This window comes from Pelophylax lessonae (genome assembly GCF_965119305.1).
Source record: "Pelophylax lessonae genome assembly, chromosome: 1".
Taxonomy (NCBI): domain Eukaryota; kingdom Metazoa; phylum Chordata; class Amphibia; order Anura; family Ranidae; genus Pelophylax; species Pelophylax lessonae.
In genome coordinates, this window is record NC_138768.1 from 46801056 (window position 1) to 46819877 (window position 18822).

Sequence of the window (18822 nt, forward strand, 5' to 3'; positions counted from 1 at the left end):
TGTCAGCATAAGGAGAAAAAAAAAGCCGATCGCCGGGTGCTGTCAGGGGGACATCGGTCCCGAAGAGGAAGAGCATAAATGCCCACCAGTGCCACCTGCCAGTGCCCACCAGCGCCCATCAGTGCCATCTACCAGTGCAGGTCAGTGCCACCTACCAGTGCCACCTATCAGTTCCCACCAGTGCCACCTATCAGTGCCAATCAGTGCCCCATCATCAGTGCTGCCTATCAGTGTCACCTACCAGTGCCTGTCATTGCCCATCTGTGCCACCCATCAATGTCACCTATCCATGCCCATGAGTGCCACTTATTAGTGCCCATCAGTGCCCATGATTGCCACCTATCAGTGTCACCTATTGGTGCCCTTCAGTGCCACCTACCAGTGTCCTTCAATGCCGCCCCTCAGTGCCCTTTAGTGCCACCCATCAGTGCCACGTATCAGTGCCCATCAGTGCCGGCTTATCAGTGCCCATCAGTGCCACCTTATCAGTGCCCATCAGTGTCATCTATCAGTGCCCATCAGTGCAGCCTTTAAGTGCCTATCAGTGCAGCTTATCAGTGCCTATTAGGGCCCATCAGTGCCGCCTCATCAACGCTTTGTCTGGGGGGGGGGGGGGCATTTTGATTTTGGGAACCCCTTACTTGATTTATCCAATGGGAGATCAAATGCAATATTGGAGTCGCCTCCAAAAATGATGGTGCCCTGTAAATAGGGCTTCAGTGTTTGTGTCATGGATTCGAAAAATCCTACTTGGCCTTTATTTGGGGTGTAATAGGATACAAATGTATAGATCTTTCCATCGATGGTACCCACCACCAACAGGTAACGACCTTCCGGGTCTCTGAGTATTCTGGAAGGAGAGCAATTTAAACGTTTGGAAAAGAAAATTGCTACTCCACGTGTTTTGTTTACCCCATTAGCTAGGTAAAATTGGGGGAAGCTCTGGTGAAGGAAGGAGGGGTGGTAAGAGATTGGGAAATTAGTTTCCTGTAGGAAAATAACATCTGTCTTTATGGTATGACATAATTGAAAAAAATTCCGCCATTTTCCCGGGCAATTAAGACCCTGTAAATTGTGGGATATAATCTGCATGATCATATTGCAAGGTTTAGAATTAGCCATGGACCAGAGGTTTGGACAACTCAAAATAGAAAAAGTCTCACCCAATGAAGACAGGTCGCCCTGCCGAGCAGTGCATCCACAGCCTTTCCAATGTCTCAATCCTGCAAATCGATCTGGGAGGGGTTCCAGGCAGACCATAGATAACAAACTTTCTATTGGACTTTCTAATTAACCTTTTTTTTTTTTTTGCTAAAGGCCAAAACAGCTTTTCATTGGCAAAAGTGTGAGAGGGGGTTGCATTTAGGGTACGTTAATATTTAGTATGAGTTTTGTTAGTAATGAAGTCATTTTCTTTGTGGAGTCTGAGAGAAAATCAAGGGCAGAATGTGTTGCTTTTGATATAAATATTTGGCTGTTTTATGATTTTTTTCTCAGACTTGCATAAGAAGATTATGTTTGGTTGTTTGTCTTGGCGACAGACATCAAGTTTCTTGGTCTGTTTTGTGTGGCTACTTATTAAACAAATGCCATGGATATAATGGTAACATTGTTGTATTTCATTTGACAGTTGAATCAGTCTATTGTTCTGCACCTGGTCAAACACAGCTTGGCCTTTTGACATATATAACCTATGACATGTACCGTATGATACAACAGTGTCATCTAGAGGTTGAATTGGAGAATGTTTTACCTATATCTGACATCAGTGTAATAAGGTAGAAAAGGCTACGCCCAGGTGGGATTGTCTTCTCAAAACTTTCCAAATAATAGGTTATCCGATTAAGCTGACAGGGAGACTCTATAATGACTTAACACCAAGGAATGTATGTACCAGCTGGAGAAGATATACCTAAAGATGCTTTCACCTGATCTCCAGCAACAGCTTCTAGATGAAGCCTGGGGTCCTCGTTGCCTATGGAGAGTGTGAACCCACTGTAACCTGAGGTAAGTAACTTTTCAGCATATTTCTACTGTTTACAGACCATATTTTCTGCTTATTTGCTAGGAAGTAAGTAGCATTTTGTTTGTTATATGTACTGTATAAAGTATCCACCAGTCTTGTAGTGTTTTCCTAAAAATTGTAATAGTTTTGTATGTTAAACTTTTTTCATTTAGTAAAAGCACAATAATACATTGCAGAAGTCTAAGCTTCCTTGATTTATTGCAACGTGACCTTACTAGACACCAAAGCAAAACAAACACAAGTGGACCTTGCATTTTTGTGCATTAGACCTTTTTAATTTATATAATTTAAGCATCCTGAGACAATAAATACATTTATTTGAAGCTTTACTGCTGCATTATATACTGCATATGTACATAGACAATCCAACTTAAACCTCTAGTAATATTTTCACAGACCTTTGAAAAGTCAAAAAGATTGTAAAAAGCCAAGACCAATACTGATTTATGTAATAATGATTAATCTTCTTAAAACTAAGTAACTGAATTTTTTTTTTTTTTTTTTTTTTTTTTTAATATATATAAAAATGGAACAGATAAAAACAAGAAAAAAGGGAGAAACTGAACTGTAATTGGAAACGTGGATCAATACCAAGGTTGATTGCTATTTACATTGTGAGAAGGGGGCATAATACTACATATCCAACAAGCATCTAAGATCATAAAACACATTTCTAAGGTCTAAAACACGTGGGGATCATCCTCCATCTTGTTCTTGTAGCAGCCCAAGTTGCTATTTTCAGTCCCATGCTGCGGTTATTTAGATTCTCTCTTTGTGTTTGACATTGCTCAACTTGGCATTTTTTTGTTCGATGGACTCGGGTGCAGGTTGGATGTGAAGACCAATCATCAGCTGATAGACCAAGACTGCAGCAAAGGCACCCAGTAAAGGTGACACAATGGGGACCCACCACCACTGATCGCCGGCCCTGGAAATAGAAGTAAGTTTAAAAAATATATATTTAAAGGAATGTGACAAAACATGACAAAAAGTAACAGGGACTTAATGTAGACCTAATATTATGACCACATGAACCCCAGGCAAACAGTTGAAAAGCGTAGGTGTCTATATTTCTACCAGTAAAGGATTTAGTGATTGCAATTCCAAAAAAGCCACATAGTTTGTAGAAAAAAAGGTCACCAAGGTATTAATCACAGTTCAGATATAGTTTATTATAGTAATCTTTTAAAATCATCCATTGTGTTTTGGAGGTCACAATTGATTTCTTTCATCAGAGCTTGAATAGGCTTCATGAAGGCTTCATTAGAGCTTAAGGTCTGATTTGGTTGCTGGTTTCGTGGACATGGTTTTAAGTTGCTAAACCAACAACCGGAGAAGACCTTATGCCGTAGTCAAGCTCTGATACAGTTATCCTATTGGAAAACTCAGAGCATGTTTATTGTACCTAAATTTTATATGAACTGTCAGTGGTGCCTTGGCACTCTCTTTTACCTTGTAACTTATTACTCCAACGGCCACACCAGTCAGAGCACTTCTTGCCTCAAAAAGGGCCATTTTACCTGACTGAAATACTTGCTTATACTGGGGACCAGCACTCCACTACATCACCTTCTTATCCCACTGCCAATCCAAGCAGGAGACACAAAATGTACTTACTACCACCTGCCTGTTCACCCAATGGTGAATGGTCAGTGCAGTAAAGCTGATCCTTGTTCTATGAGCAGACAGGTCACACAAAAAGCTGTGGTGTCACCATTCTCCTCCTTGTCTTGATCACAAGACCAATAGAACAGAATTACAAATCCACTAACAGCTGATACTTCATATGCATGTTATCTATAATGTAATTATCTGTTTCCATGCAGTTTAACTTTTAAAAATTCGATTTAAATTGTATGTAAAGGCAAATATTTTTGCTTCGGGTTGAGTGATTAACCACTTGACCTCGCAAAGGTTTTACCCGCTTCATGACCCTAACACTTTTGGTGGTATTTGATCACTACTGGGTTTTAATTTTTTTTAAAAACCCAATATTTTCTCTTTTCTTATAAAACATATCCAATAAAATCACATTTCTTCATAAATTTAGGCCAAAATGTATTTTACTACATTTGCTTCCTGTGAAAGTTATAGCATTTACAAACTATGGTATACATAGTGTAATTTATGCAGCTATAGAAACTATACTAGTAATGGCGGTGATCAGCGACTTATTGTGTGACTGTGATAGTGTGGCAAACAATCTGACATTAGCTGATACTGGCTGGGATGGACACTAACTGACTTTTCTCCCTGCCTTTTACGTAGAAAAAACAGACAGATTCCTGCCTGTGTACAGAGTTCTGTGTGTTTGTAAACACGGAACTCTTTGCTGTGATTGGCCACAGCCAATCAGCAGGTATAGAGTCAAAATCATTGGCTAAAACCTGCTGTGTTAATCAAAGCAGTCAGCAGGAGGCGCATGCATACGCGCCCTAAAACTAGGAAGTTCACAGCGACGTACGGGTATTACGTGGTGCTTGGCTGTACTGCCTGCTCAAAGTAAATGTACTGTAGGTAGGTGGCAAGTTGTTAGGTATTCCAAAAACAGTATCTCTCCTGCACTCAAGTGGTAGGGAAGGTGAGTGATCTGAATGGTCTTTGCACAAAACTAGCGATTTTGATGCCCCCTCAGGACTAAGGGTATCCAATAACACTGAAAAACAACAACAAGAGAAGGGCGCACCAACCTTGTGCATTACAACTAAAAAGCTTTATTAAAATCCAAAAAGGTAGCATACACACATGCATTTTTGGCTCTGAAGAAGAGGATTCTCCCTCGAAACATGTCAGCCAGGTCATTGCGGATGCCATCACACCATCCAGCAGCATAGAAGTGTCCTGGAAGCGATTGGTCCCTATCTCCTACATGCATGTATATATCTTACGTTTGTGAGAATAATGTATGCTACCTTTTTGGATTTTAATAAACCATTTTGGCAAAGTGGTTAAGGGTTGGACCCTTTGTCAGGTTTTTATATCTATCTGTGTCACCACCGGGGAGGTTCAGCCCTCTATTTGTGACAAGACCACTGCCACCAAAAACAAAAGTGGCAAGAAATCCAAAAATGTTGAATTGTCATCAGAGCAAGAGGTAAGGGAGATCCTCCAATGTGGTCATATATTCTATGACAACTCTCTAAGATAAAATTCTGTTCACTTTGGGAGATTTCTTCTAATTTCCTGTTGCATCTTTAGGGGAGAAAGTAAAGAAAGACAAAGACAGCAAAAAAAAAAAAATTGAAAGGGACTAAGCGCCGGTTCACACTACCGCGACGCTACTTCCCGGGGCGACCTCCGAGATCGCGGTGTGAGCAGCGCGCCGCGACCTCGGAGCGGCCGCCACGGACTTCATAACATTGAAGTCTATGGCGGTCGCCTCCTGGTCGCCCCAAAGAAGCTCCGGACCCTTTTTCTAAGTCGGAGCGACTTGTGTCGCTCCTATTAGAACGGGTCCGCAGCTTCCCTATGGGAGGCGACCTGCGGCGACCTGTGAGGCGACCAGGTCGCCTCACAGGTCGCTTTAGTGTGAACCGAGGCTAAACCCCTCCATATTCTCTCTAAAACTAAAAACATGCAGTATAATTTTAACCACTTAAGGACCAGGCCTATTTCTGAAATGTGTTGTTTACAAGGTAAAATCAGTATTTTTTTGCTAGAAAATTACTCAGAACCCCCAAACATTATATATGTATATTTTTTAACAGAGACCCTAGAGAATAAAATGGAGATTGTTGCAATACTTTATGTCACACCGTACTTGCGCAGCTTACAAACGCAATTTTGTTTTTGGACAAAATACACTTTTTTTAATTAAAAAATAAGAAAAAAGCAAAGTTAGCCCAATTTCTTTCTATATTGTGAAAGATGATGTTACGCCGAGTAAATAGATACCCAACATGTCATGCTTCAAAATTGTGCCCGCTCGTGGGATGGCGACCAACATTGGTACCTAAAAATCTCCATAGGCGATGATTTAAACATTTCTACAGGTTACCAGTTTAGAGTTACAGAGGAGGTCTAATGGGCCATACACACTATAAGATTTTCTGAAGACTTTTTCCTTCAGACTTACCAAAACCATATAATATGAGGTCAAACCTAAACACTTTCAATTTGTATGCAATCGGGCAGGCCCTTGCACTACATAGAAAAGGTAAATCTGAAGGAAAAAGTCTTCAGAAAATCTTATAGTGTGTATGGCCCTTTAGGCTAGAATTATTGCTCTCACTCTAATGATCGTGGCGATACCTCACATGTGTGGTTTAAACACCATTTACATATGTGGGCGCGACTTGCATATGTGTTCGCTTCTGCGCGCGAGCTAACAGGGACGGGGCATTTTCTTTTCCTATTTATTTTACCTTTTATTTTTTATTTTTACACTGTCCCTTTAAAAAAAAAAAAATTGTTGATCACTTTTATTCCTATTACAAGGAATGTAATCATCCCTTGTAATAGAAATAAGCAGGACAGGTTATCTTTAACCACTTGCCGACCGCCGCAAGTAGATATACTGCGGCGAAGAATCCAAAAAAGTAGACCGCAGATATACTGCGGCGGTCAGCCCCTCACAGGCAAAGGGACTTACCGATACGTCACTAGCCTGTGAGGCTCTGGGGAGGGAGGGAGCGCGCGCCGCCGGAGGCGCGCTCCCGCGTGGTCACGGACCCCCCCGCGCGTGTGAGCGGCGGACCCGATGTCCGCCGCTCACTCACGATCGTCCGTGACAGTGGGAGAAAGGCAGGCGGCTAATGTAAACGAGCCGCCTGTCATTCTCCCCTGTGTAGAAACAATGATCATACGGTTCTACTATGTAGGACCGTTGATCATTGTTCCTACACTTCAAGCCACAGCCAATCACAGTAAGAATCACGCCCCTAGGGACACACACAGCCCCTCCCTCTCAAAAAAAGTTAACCCCTTCACTACCAGTGCATTTTTGCAGTAACAGTGCATATGTATAGCACTGATTACTGTAGTAATGTCACTGGTAACCCCAAAAGTGTCAAAAAAGTCAGTCAAGGGTCCGATATGTCCGCCCCAATGTCGCAGTACCGCAAAAAAAACGCAGATCGCCGCCATTACGCGTTTAAAAAAAATGACAAAAATCTTTCCCTTTGTTAGTAAACGCGATAACTTTTGCGCAAACCAATCAAAATACGCTTTTTGTGATTTTTTTTACCAAACATATGTAGCATAAAACAAATTGGCCGAAAATGTTAAAAAATTTAGATTTTTACATTTTTTTTGGGGGGGGGGGGGATTTCATATAAAAAAAATGTGAAAAATATTGTTATTTTACAAAATTGACGCTCTTTTTTTGTTTATAGCGCATGATCAAAAAATCGCACAGGTGATCAAATACCACCAAAAGAAAGCTCTGTTTGTGGAAAAAAAAAGGACGTCAAATTCGTTTAGGTACAGCGTCGCACAACCGCGCAATTGTCCGTTAAATTCACGCAAGTGCCGAATCGCAAAATACCCCCTGGTCAAGAAGGGGGTAAAATCTTCCCGGGGCTTAAGTGGTTAATGGGAGATCTGGGGTTAAAAATACCTCACATCTCACATCTACAATGTCATTATTTTTCATCATGAAAAAAAATGGGCCCTTTAAGGCCCTTGGGAGGAAGCGACATATGACGACGCTCCGGTCCTCCAAGGCCATAGAGTGGAGTGGGGGCCAGCTTGCCCTAACTCAACTTCCTGCCTAGGAGGGGAAAGGACCGGTTGTTTCCCCTGCTATTGATGGCTTCCGGTAAATGGGGAAAACGACCGGGAAGCGGAGAGGGGGGCACCTCTCTCCCATAAAAGTGATCACGTGGTGAATCTGCCACTGGAACCACTTTTATGTAAAAGAGGACTGCCCGCCCTGTAAAAAAATATGGGGTTATGGCAGCTTTCTTCTGCCATAATCCCGGCATTTAACGTCAAAGTAACAATGTAAAACTGCAGCCCGGAAGTGGTTAAATAAATATAGTAACATATCAGAGTTGCTTGCTCCTGACTTCACATTCACACTCCTCACTTCACATGAGATCCCCCTGAGGAAGACACGTCAGTCCCTGTGTTGTCATGCGTAGGGGAGGGGCCAAGTCTATGTCGGTGAGCAGATTGTGTGGCAGTGAGAGGAATGCTTTTCTCTGGGCTGAACAGCGAGTATCCTACTGAGCTTATCTGTCGGATTACCTGTGTGCCCAATTTATTCTGGCTTGGATAGTCTGGTGCACTTTAGCACCTGGCAAATGTGAGTGTTCAAACTTACTTTTAATAAACATATGCTTTTATCAATGGTACTTGCACCATGGGCATATGTTTTCCTTTCCCCATGCATGAGAGCTGGTAAACTCAACTCATTAAAGCCAGATTGGGAGCCAGAGCATTGGAGGAGTTTACATACCCTTTCCCTGCTGGAAAATGTCGTGCTGTCATTGACCAAGCTTAACAGCGAGGTCACACTTTATGATGTGCGAACCCCCCTTGGGGGGGGTGTTTACACGAGTGAAGGTGACAACATGACAACATCCGACAAGTCGTTTTGTGAACAATTACTGACATTATATTTTTTAAACACTTATTTGTTCATATAAGTAATTAATTGTCTTATATCATCACATTTCATATGTATTCACAGATACTTTAACTTTAATTTTTATTTTAATTACATTTCTCTTTTTTCATTAATTCCACACTTTTAGTGTAGCACTGCCCCCTATGGGAGCTGCTGAGAATTGCACTTTCTGGATTCCCCTGGGTTACCCGTAGCAACGGTCTATGGAACTTATCACTTTAAATCCTTGGCTCAGACAATGAACAGTCCAGGGGATTTGTTTTTTGTGTTTTATTTTAGAACTGGAATGAGAGAAGGGATGAGTGGGATACTCTAACTTTGAACTATGCACAACTTCAGGACAACTAGCTGTAGTGTGTGCAGCAAGGCCACTGCTTCACCTTGCCACTGAAATGAAGATAAGAATATGATCCTGTGATAGTTTCTCTTCAGGGTCCTAGCTTGGCACCCCCTTTCTCACTTGCTGTGTGTGCTAGCTCCTGTCCACTGACCCTCGCAAGAGCGGTCCCCTTCCTGGGCAGACCCCTGGCAAGCTTCCCGTTACTCATGGTTTTTCCCACGGTTGCTCTGCCTTCAGCTTCGCTGGTCAGCATCCACTGGACATCCTGGCTCAGCACTACACTTCTGGTCCACTAGGCCGACCGCCTGTGACCACCTTCCATACAAACAGGAGGAGAGATGGCCATTACCCTGCTCCTGGGACCTGGCTTTCCACCAAAAGACCCCCTGTCATATGTGCCCGTGGATTATTATTATTTATTATTATTATACAGGATTTATATAGCGCCAACAGTTTGCGCAGCGCTTTATCCCACTGACTTCACATTCACACTCCTCACTTCACATGAGATTCCCTGAGGAAGAAACGTCAGTCCCTGTGTTGTCATGCGTAGGGGAGGGGCTAAGGCTGTTCAGCCCAGAGAAAAGCATTCCTCTCACTGCCACACAACAGGATGCACCACTGTTGTGCCAACCCACTGAGATAGTCATAAAAGCATGTGTGTTACTGACTGGGTTTCCTCCACTGTCCAACAGGCTCCCCTATTGGATACAGTGGGGACACTCCCTCAGACCAGATAATCACACATGGACACATGCAACATGCAAAACTAATAATCAGGCTCCCCTGATAAGCAGATGGAGTTGCTAAGTTTTTATCCACCTAGCACCTACCTAGGAGGGTGCTACATTAGAATTTGTTTATATTAATGATTAACATCACACTTCATCTGCATTCACAGATATTTCATTCTTTAGTGCCGCATTTTTAGATTCTATTTTTGAAATCCGCTAAGCATGGAAAGCAGTTGCTTTTATGGTTTTATGCCTCCACTATCTTCTAAAAGTTCATGGACTCAAAGCAAAACAATTGTCTGTTATGTACTTATTTCCCTGTCCTGATCTGGGCCATCTTTACAATTTGGCATTCTCTGAATGTTGACATCAGTCAACAGCATGCAGTGACAGAGTTCATTTTTAGATATTTTGGTTACTTGATAACACAAGCTATGTAGAGAATATGTTTAGTATATCACATTGGCATGCAATGTCTGCTTTAACAACCAGATAATATTCAGATTAAAGCAGATAAACAAGTTTGTTATCCTAATAGTTCATGCCTCATATCTTTTAACATACTTGTAGACATGTGATGGTAAATTTTAGTTGGGCTTTGCTATAGTTATTGTGTATATGTGTACTTGCAAAAACTACGTTTCTCAGCCATTACACCTTGTTCGCTTACATAAGATACAATATATGCCATAGCACAGTAAGGGCTTCATAGTACAGAAAGTACTATATACTTACCAGAAGACTTCTGTACCCCATCCAGCTAAAGCTGTAAACAGACGTGGTCCGAAATCCCTGGCAGGGTTGACAGCATATCCAGAGTTGAAGCCCATGGACATTCCAATGGCGAGGACAACAAAGCCAACAGTGAATGCCTCCAAACCACGGGGAATGGGGTTATTGTGAGGGTCAACGATGGCCAAGACACAGACAACCAAAGCAGCTGTACCAATAAACTGAAAAATAAAATTAAAAATAGATAAGTTTCAGAGGTTATTGTACAACTTTAAACAAAAGTTAGGACTGGAATTAAAAGTTCAGCACGATGAACCTAACATCTAAGTCAGAAGTCAGCCTTTCTCAATCTTCTTTAAAGTGGAAGTAAACCCTCCTATCATTTTCAGCCAAGGAAGCTGCCTTGGCCTCTGTTTAATCTTCAACTACCATGATGCTGCACATGTGATCAGTTATGACACCAGCCATTGGAAGGTTTGACAGTTTGGCTGAGAGCACAACACATGTGACAGTTATATTCCCAGCATGTGCCGGATATGTAACTGTTTTTTGAAATTGTTAAATCAATGGGTTTACTTCTTCTTTATATGGAGGAAACTTTCAGGTTTCCGGGAACCCCTGCTAATAATTACTATATATACAGTTCAATGTACATAGAAACAGAAATATGATGGCAGAAAAAAGACTGAGTGGTCCATCGAGTGTGGCTGTTATTAGTGGGAACAGTACGCTGAGACATGGGCGCCCACAAAACTTTTTTCAGGGGGGGGCATAATTTTAAAGCGGAGTTCCAGCCATTTACTCACCTGTCCAACAGTCCATCGATGCGGCCGCCGGAAGCCTCGATCCTCTCCCTCGGCGCCGGCATCACTGCTGTGGGCACCCGGCTGTTACAGTTTGCGGCTTCACAGCCGGGTACCCACTGCGCATGCGCGAGTCGCGCTGCGCGTCGTGATTGGCCGGCAATCTTCTGGGACCTCTGACGTGTCCCAGAAGATTGCAGGGAGGGAGGGGGGAGAGGAGAACTTCCGCTCAGGGCGCCGCGGCGCTCCGAGCGGAAGTGGGAGCGGGTACCTGTCAAAACTAGGTACCCGCTCCCCCCCAAAAAAAATTACATGCCAAATGTGGCATGTCGGGGGGTCAGGACTCCCTAAAGCGGAAGTTCCACTTTTGGGTGGAACTCCGCTTTAAGGTCACCCATGCTCCGCCCCTTTTCAACAATGTCATGAAGGGGAGGGGCTTAGTCATTATACTTATTTGGAGTATATTCCCTTAAAGCATGTTATACAGCACAGTGCTTTGCTGTGTAATTTGGCCCCTTCTATCACCTAAAATACCTGGCTGATCCTGCCTGGCTATGTCCTCCCCTCTGTAAACTGACCACGGTATACCATGGCTGCTGAGCCCTGACACCGTGGTCAGTTTACGTGCCTCCATCATCCGCAGCCCTCCTGTCCTCCTCTGTCCTCTCCCCCCCCTCCCTCCCTGCTCCTGTGTCAGTGCCCACCCCCCTCCTCTCCTGCTGCTGTAGTTTCATTTAAAGTTTCATATCCTGTCTACAGTCTGTTTAATAATCCTGTGTGTCTGTTTTTTTATAAAAAATAAGCCATTCTTTACAAGTATAGAGTGTCACTCGCCGCTCACGTGACCCGCCACCTCTCTCCTCTTCCCCTCCTCCTCCCCTCCCAACTGACATCAGTGAGGAATCCTTGGCCCCGCCCACTGCAGGCAGCTGTCAGCCGGAGAGAGGAGAGAGCCGACGGGTCACGTGAGCGGCGCTCGGCCCTCTGAAAACTGGTAAAGAACAGCCTATTTTTTTAAAACACAGACACACAGGCACATATGATTATTAAACAGAACAGACAGGATGGTATAAAGTGGCTTAACAACCACATAAAAGGGGAAGTTGAGATTCCAAGGGGGGGCATTTGCCCCCCCCCCTTGCCCCTACCTGCGGATGCCCATGCGCTGAGATTGCGTAATTGACATTCAGAGCTGCTCTATATGACAAAATAATTTTCAGTAATTATACTGAAATTAAATTAATAATAATAGAAACACAGACAGTAAAAATTTTAGTGCTCCTAACATTGTTGGTTGATGGAGAAATGCTTGTTTTTTTATTGATGCTTTGTAGAAAAGTACCCCCTTATTCTGGTGGTCAATGATGGCCCCCCTTTACATTGGTGGTCATTGGAATGTACCTTTTCACTGGTGGTACGTGGGAAAAGGTTCCCCCCACTTTTGGTCAGTAGGAGACAGTCTCTATTACACTGATGAGTGGTAAAAATGCTCCTTACATTGATGGTCCTTGGTCAATAGGAAGAATTCTCCCCTTGCAGACACCTTAAAAAGTAATTGGTGGTCAGTGGTTATTTATCCAAAAGTCAGAAACTGCTCATTGCTCAATAAGCCCCTAGCAACCCCTGGAACCCTAGCGCTCCTGAAACCCTGGTTGAAAAAGGCTGATCTAATTGGTCACCAAGTGATCTTCTCCTTAAAAAGCTGTGACCCCCTTGAGTCTTATGAGTTACTCATGACATAGATAGGGTTCAACGTGCCTCCACCACAATAGTACCGTTGGATTACTTGGGACTGAAAATTTATTGGAAGTTTGTTTTCATGAACAAATAACATATTGAAGAGGGAAAAGGAAGAGCATCTGATCTGGCTCTAAGGCCAGCTATTGGAGACATGTGAGGGTGGATATTAAGTAGCAGGGACATGTGTCACTAAATGCCATTCAGATGACATAGTAAAGGATGACAGCAGCTTACTGATGACAGCTATAAAGAGACAACCCAGGCTGGTCAGTGGCACACCCGGTCAGCCAAGAAGACTTTGTATTTAGATTGAAAGAACTAGGTTAAAATTCCTAATAAACTAATTTTATCCTAACATTCTGCATATTGTATGTTTCCTCACGAGCTCCGAAATACTTCGTAAAGTAGTAACATTTTTTTTCCTGAGATATTCAAAGCACCCAACTTTAGCTATGCTATAACCAGTTGTGCTACTTTTTGTTTGTTATTTTACCACCTATGAGAATATTTTAGAAATTAAGCATTTCAACTTCTTATTATTCCTATAATCATTTGTTATCTTTTTGGAGTATCTCACCAGAAAAAAAAGTTTTACAAAGGACTTTGCTGGGAAAACCTTAAATGTGTCCTCCAGTATTGAGCCAGTTACAGGTTGATAAGGATTAAGGGAAATCCAATTTATGAATTGCATAGTGTTGCCAGATAACAAAATCTGCACCAAAAAAAAGAAGGCTGCCCCTGCTGGCCTCCCTCTGAAATTGCTATTTGTATGGCTATCTTTGGCTCCAGTATTTTTTTAGCTTGAGCGAGCATTCAGTTAAAAAAAATGCATGCTCTGACATGGCAACCAGGAAAATATAAATTTGAGAAGGTTCAGTTAAGAAAAAAAAAAAAGCTGTGTAGATTTGGATATAGCATTATGGAAGAGCTTTATAAACAAACAGCAATACCTCAAGAGTTCCAGGCTTTCTGTTCAGTTTTATCACAATTTAAAGTGCAAATGCACTCACCTGGTCAAAGAAACCGTTCATGAAGGTCATATTCTCTCTTGGGAAGGTGGCAAAAATCCCAGCTGTGCTGTTGGGGCCTGTTACGTAGAGTTGGTCTTCGGCAAAAAACCAGATGGCATCTGAAATCCAAAGAAGACAGAAGATGGTTACTTAATTCCTAGTAAAACTGTCAATTTGATGTTGACTTCAAGCACTGATTTAGAAACCTAATGTGGACCTTGCACTAAGGCTCCATGCACACAGGGCGTCATAAAAACGTGCTCCAAAGCTGTTTACATAACGCCGGGAAACAGCAGCTGTAAAAACGTGCTTTCAGTAGCTTTTTCTACTAGCGTTATTGCACGTTTGGCCACAGTAGCTGTTAGCAGCGTTTTTTTCTGCCTCCATTCAAAATCAATGGTTCCCTATGGGAGCCTATTGATTTGAATGGAAGTCACACCGCAGGTCGGATCAGGGTGATCCGACTTGCGGTGCGACCTGCACTGTGAGAATCTTGAGGGGGAACTCCACGCCAAAATGGGGAAAAAAACGGCGTGGGGTTCCCCCCCAGGTTCCAAACCAGGCCCTTCGGATCTGGTATGGAATTTGAGGGTAGCCCCGCGCCGAAAAAAACGGCGTGGGGTCCCCCCCAAAATCCATACCAGACCCTTATCCGAGCATGCAGTCCGGCATGCCAGGAAAGGGGAGGGGACGAGCGAGCGGCCCCACCCCCCCTGGATCATACCAGGCCACACGCCCTCAACATGGGGGGGTGTGGGTGCTTTGGGGCAGGGGGGGCTCTGCACCCCGCACCTCAAAGCACCTTGCCCCCATGTTGATGAGGACAAGGGCCTCATCCCCACAACCCTGGCCGGTGGTTGTGGGGGTCTGCGGGCAGGGGGCTCATCGGAATCTGGAAGCCCCCTTTAACAAGGGGGCCCCCCGATCCCGGACCCCCTCCCTATGTGAATGGGTATGGGGTACACTGTACCCCTACTCATTCACCCCATAAAATGCAGTGTATGGAAATAACGACAGGAGACGTTTTGGAAAATTTATTAAAAATCTTCATCCGGCTCTTGTCCTCTCCGGGGGTCTTCTCCTCTCCGAGGGTCTTCTGCTCTTTTGCTGTCCGCCCTTCTTGTCTTCTCCTCTCCGGGGTCTTCTGCTGTCTTCTGCTCTTTTGCTGTCCGCCCTTCTTGTCTTCTCCTCTCCGGGGGTCTTCTGCTGTCTTCTCCTCTCCGGGGGTCTTCTGCTGTCCGCCCTTCTGCTGTCCAATCTTCTTGTCTTCTCCTCTCCGGTCTTCTGCTCTTTTGCTGTCGGCTGTCGGTTGTCCTTCTTCCTCCGGTCCTCCTCCTCCGACGTCTTCAGCGATAATGCCGGCCTCTGGTCTCTGCAGCTTATTATATAGCCATTAGGGGCGTGGTCGCCAGATGACGTCATCGGGAGACCACGCCCCCTTGTGTCACAGATGACGTCATCTGTGACACAAGGGGGCGTGGTCTCCCGATGACGTCATCTGGCGACCACGCCCCTAATGGCTATATAATAAGCTGCAGAGACCAGAGGCCGGCATTATCGCTGAAGACGTCGGAGGAGGAGGACCGGAGGAAGAAGGACAACCGACAGCCGACAGCAAAAGAGCAGAAGACCGGAGAGGAGAAGACAAGAAGATTGGACAGCAGAAGGGCGGACAGCAGAAGACCCCCGGAGAGGAGAAGACAGCAGAAGACCCCCGGAGAGGAGAAGACAAGAAGGGCGGACAGCAAAAGAGCAGAAGACAGCAGAAGACCCCGGAGAGGAGAAGACAAGAAGGGCGGACAGCAAAAGAGCAGAAGACCCTCGGAGAGGAGAAGACCCCCGGAGAGGACAAGAGCCGGATGAAGATTTTTAATAAATTTTCCAAAACGTCTCCTGTCGTTATTTCCATACACTGCATTTTATGGGGTGAATGAGTAGGGGTACAGTGTACCCCATACCCATTCACATAGGGAGGGGGTCCGGGATCGGGGCCCCCTTGTTAAAGGGGGCTTCCAGATTCCGATGAGCCCCCTGCCCGCAGACCCCCACAACCACCGGCCAGGGTTGTGGGGATGAGGCCCTTGTCCTCATCAACATGGGGGCAAGGTGCTTTGAGGTGCGGGGTGCAGAGCCCCCCCTGCCCCAAAGCACCCACACCCCCCCATGTTGAGGGCGTGTGGCCTGGTATGATCCAGGGGGGGTGGGGCCGCTCGCTCGTCCCCTCCCCTTTCCTGGCATGCGGACTGCATGCTCGGATAAGGGTCTGGTATGGATTTTGGGGGGGACCCCACGCCGTTTTTTTCGGCGCGGGGCTACCCTCAAATTCCATACCAGATCCGAAGGGCCTGGTTTGGAACCTGGGGGGGAACCCCACGCCGTTTTTTTCCCCATTTTGGCGTGGAGTTCCCCCTCAAGATTCTCACAGTGCAGGTCGCACCGCAAGTCGGATCACCCCGATCCGACCTGCGGTGTGACTTCCATTCAAATCAATAGGCTCCCATAGGGAACCATTGATTTTGAATGGAAGAAAAAAAACGTATAACGTGGCTTAACGCACGTTAAGCAACGTTATGGAGCCTTTAGCAGCGTCAGACGTTTTTTGCAGCTTGACGCTGGAGCTCCTGAACCCACAGTTCCTGGGTTTTTTTTGGAGCTGTAAAACGCCTATGCCACTTGGAGCTCCTAAAAGCTCTATGTGTGCATGAGGCCATAGAATAACATGGATGGGCGTTCTGCAGCTGCAAAAAAAAACGTCTGACGCTGCTAACAGCAGCTGTAAAAACGTCCAGTGTGCATGAGGCCTTAAATGCATGGTCTGCTTATCCCATACTGACCTTCCCACCCTCCCTTGTCAAAACTCTGCATTAAGCCTGTTAAATAAAAACAAAAATAAATGATAACATACATGTACCTAACACCTGCAGGCAAGAGTGATATCACAATCCTTCTAGTGAGATCCTTGGAAAACTAAGTATCCAAATCTTGCTAGAAGACTGTCCAGTACAGTTTAGCTGGGACTAAGGCTAGTCTTGTAGCAGGATGCAGGCCCTTTTAGGCCAAGAGTCTCATCCTTGGGTGTCCCTTAGTCTATGGGAGTAGATATATAAGGTAGGGGGCTTCTTCCTAGGTGAGGAGGCAGCCCCTTTTCATTAGCGAGAGTTTAGTTATTTTGGGACTCTCCAGAGGACATCATATAGGGACAGGTCACCCCAGCACATCCTTACCCCATTGGTAGGATGATTCCTGACTGGGAGGTAAGACTCATATAGAGGACAGCTGGGATAACAATTGTCCTGACACTCTGTGGCCTCTCTCACTGATATTTGACTGTTACTACCTTATCCATGTACAGTAAAGTTCTTGCACTCTTCTAAAGCAAGCTTGGATTCCATGTATGATCCTGGACCTGGGTGGTTTGTGCCCAGAGATTAGGGGACAGGATGGTAGCTTGCGGAGTGTGCAGACTAATAGAGGTCTTTAAATCTGGTCAAGCCAACTTGGGTTACCCACAGGGTGGCTAAGAAGAGAAAGGTCTGTTATTTTCCACCCAGCAAGTGTAAGTAATCGGTAGGCCCCATGCAATGAACCACATGTGCCTGCCTGATTGCCTGAACTGGGAGGAGAGAGTTAAAATAGAAAACTTCTGGTCCTGTTACATTTTACAGGTATCATTTTGAGTTGAGAGAGCCAGTATGTAATAAGCAGACCTGGCATTTTCCTTCACAAGGTTGCCCTGGTAGACCAGGTTTAGAATGTCAGGCTTTAAAACATTTTATCAAATGCCTATCCCAACTTTAAATTTGTATGAGTTTAATTTAAATAAACACTGTCTACATAAAAAAAAAATGTAATATACATTTATAATACTATTAACCATCCATTGGATCCGATCCTTGCTTTGTTGCAGTGCTAGGGGTGCCAATGGAATTCTTAGCATTCAACACTTCCGGGTGTGTCAGATGCATATCCCCACTACTCACAGTTCCCTTCCCTTCTCCTTCCCCAGCCAGTGCATCACTAGTTTGATCCTACAGTTTTAAAGTGAAATTATTTATGTGGAAAGGGGGAGCCCCTTTCCACTTTGATGACATTTTTAGGGCATAACTGTGTGTTACTCCTGACCTCTACACTATGGACTTATGCAGTCCAGACCATTAATCCTGACCTTGCATAACTGTGTGTTACTCCTGACCCTTGCATACTCTACATCACTTACTCCTGATCCCTACACTCTGTGCATTACATAGTCCTGACCCCTGCACCCTGTTTATTACTTACTCCTGACTTCTGCACTATGAGGTTATGAAGTTAGGACCCCAGCACAGTGAACGTTACTTAGGCCTGACCTCTGCACTATGTGTGTATGCAGTCCTGACCCCTGCACCCTGCATATTACTTACTCCTGACCTCTGCACTATGTTCATTATGTCGTCCTGGCCCCTGCACTCTCTTCACTACTTGCTCCTTACCTCGCAGTCTGTGCATCACATATTCCTGACCCCTGCACAGTGTTACACACTCCTGACCCCTGCATTCTATATGTTAAGTACTTCTCACTCCTGCAGTCTGTGCCGTACACACTTTATCCCTGCATTCTGTGAATTACACACTGCTGATCCCTGCACTTTCTGGGTTGCACACTCCTAATTCAGAGAAGGATAGGCTAAGGTTCAATTTAACCATATCCTTTTAAGCCCTTCCCACTGTTAGCCCAATTTGGTCACACCCACCAATCACAGCAAAGCACATAGAGTAGCCTTCTTTAGCATCGTGCATCTGGGAGCATAAAGCGATTTTGTATTTTATTTTATTATTTTTAAAAGTCCTAGAAGATCCTGCAAGTAACACACTTCCTGTCTTAGGGTG

The 18822-nt window shown here is 44.5% G+C and overlaps 1 protein-coding gene across 1 annotated transcript in view; it reads right to left on the bottom strand.

Moving 5' to 3' along the window:
- Positions 1 to 2785: 2785 nt before the first annotated feature.
- The window catches only part of LOC309544916 (aquaporin-3-like), a gene marked incomplete at its 3' end in the record, with an annotated part of 52748 nt that continues 36711 nt past the window's right edge, over positions 2786 to 18822 (bottom strand). The window contains exons 4-6 of the mRNA XM_082243923.1: positions 13957 to 14075; positions 10407 to 10624; positions 2786 to 2954 (exon numbers count right to left, since the gene is read on the bottom strand). Coding sequence (XP_082100049.1) covers positions 2786 to 2954; positions 10407 to 10624; positions 13957 to 14075 — 506 coding nt within the window. The remainder of the gene's footprint in view (positions 2955 to 10406; positions 10625 to 13956; positions 14076 to 18822) is intronic.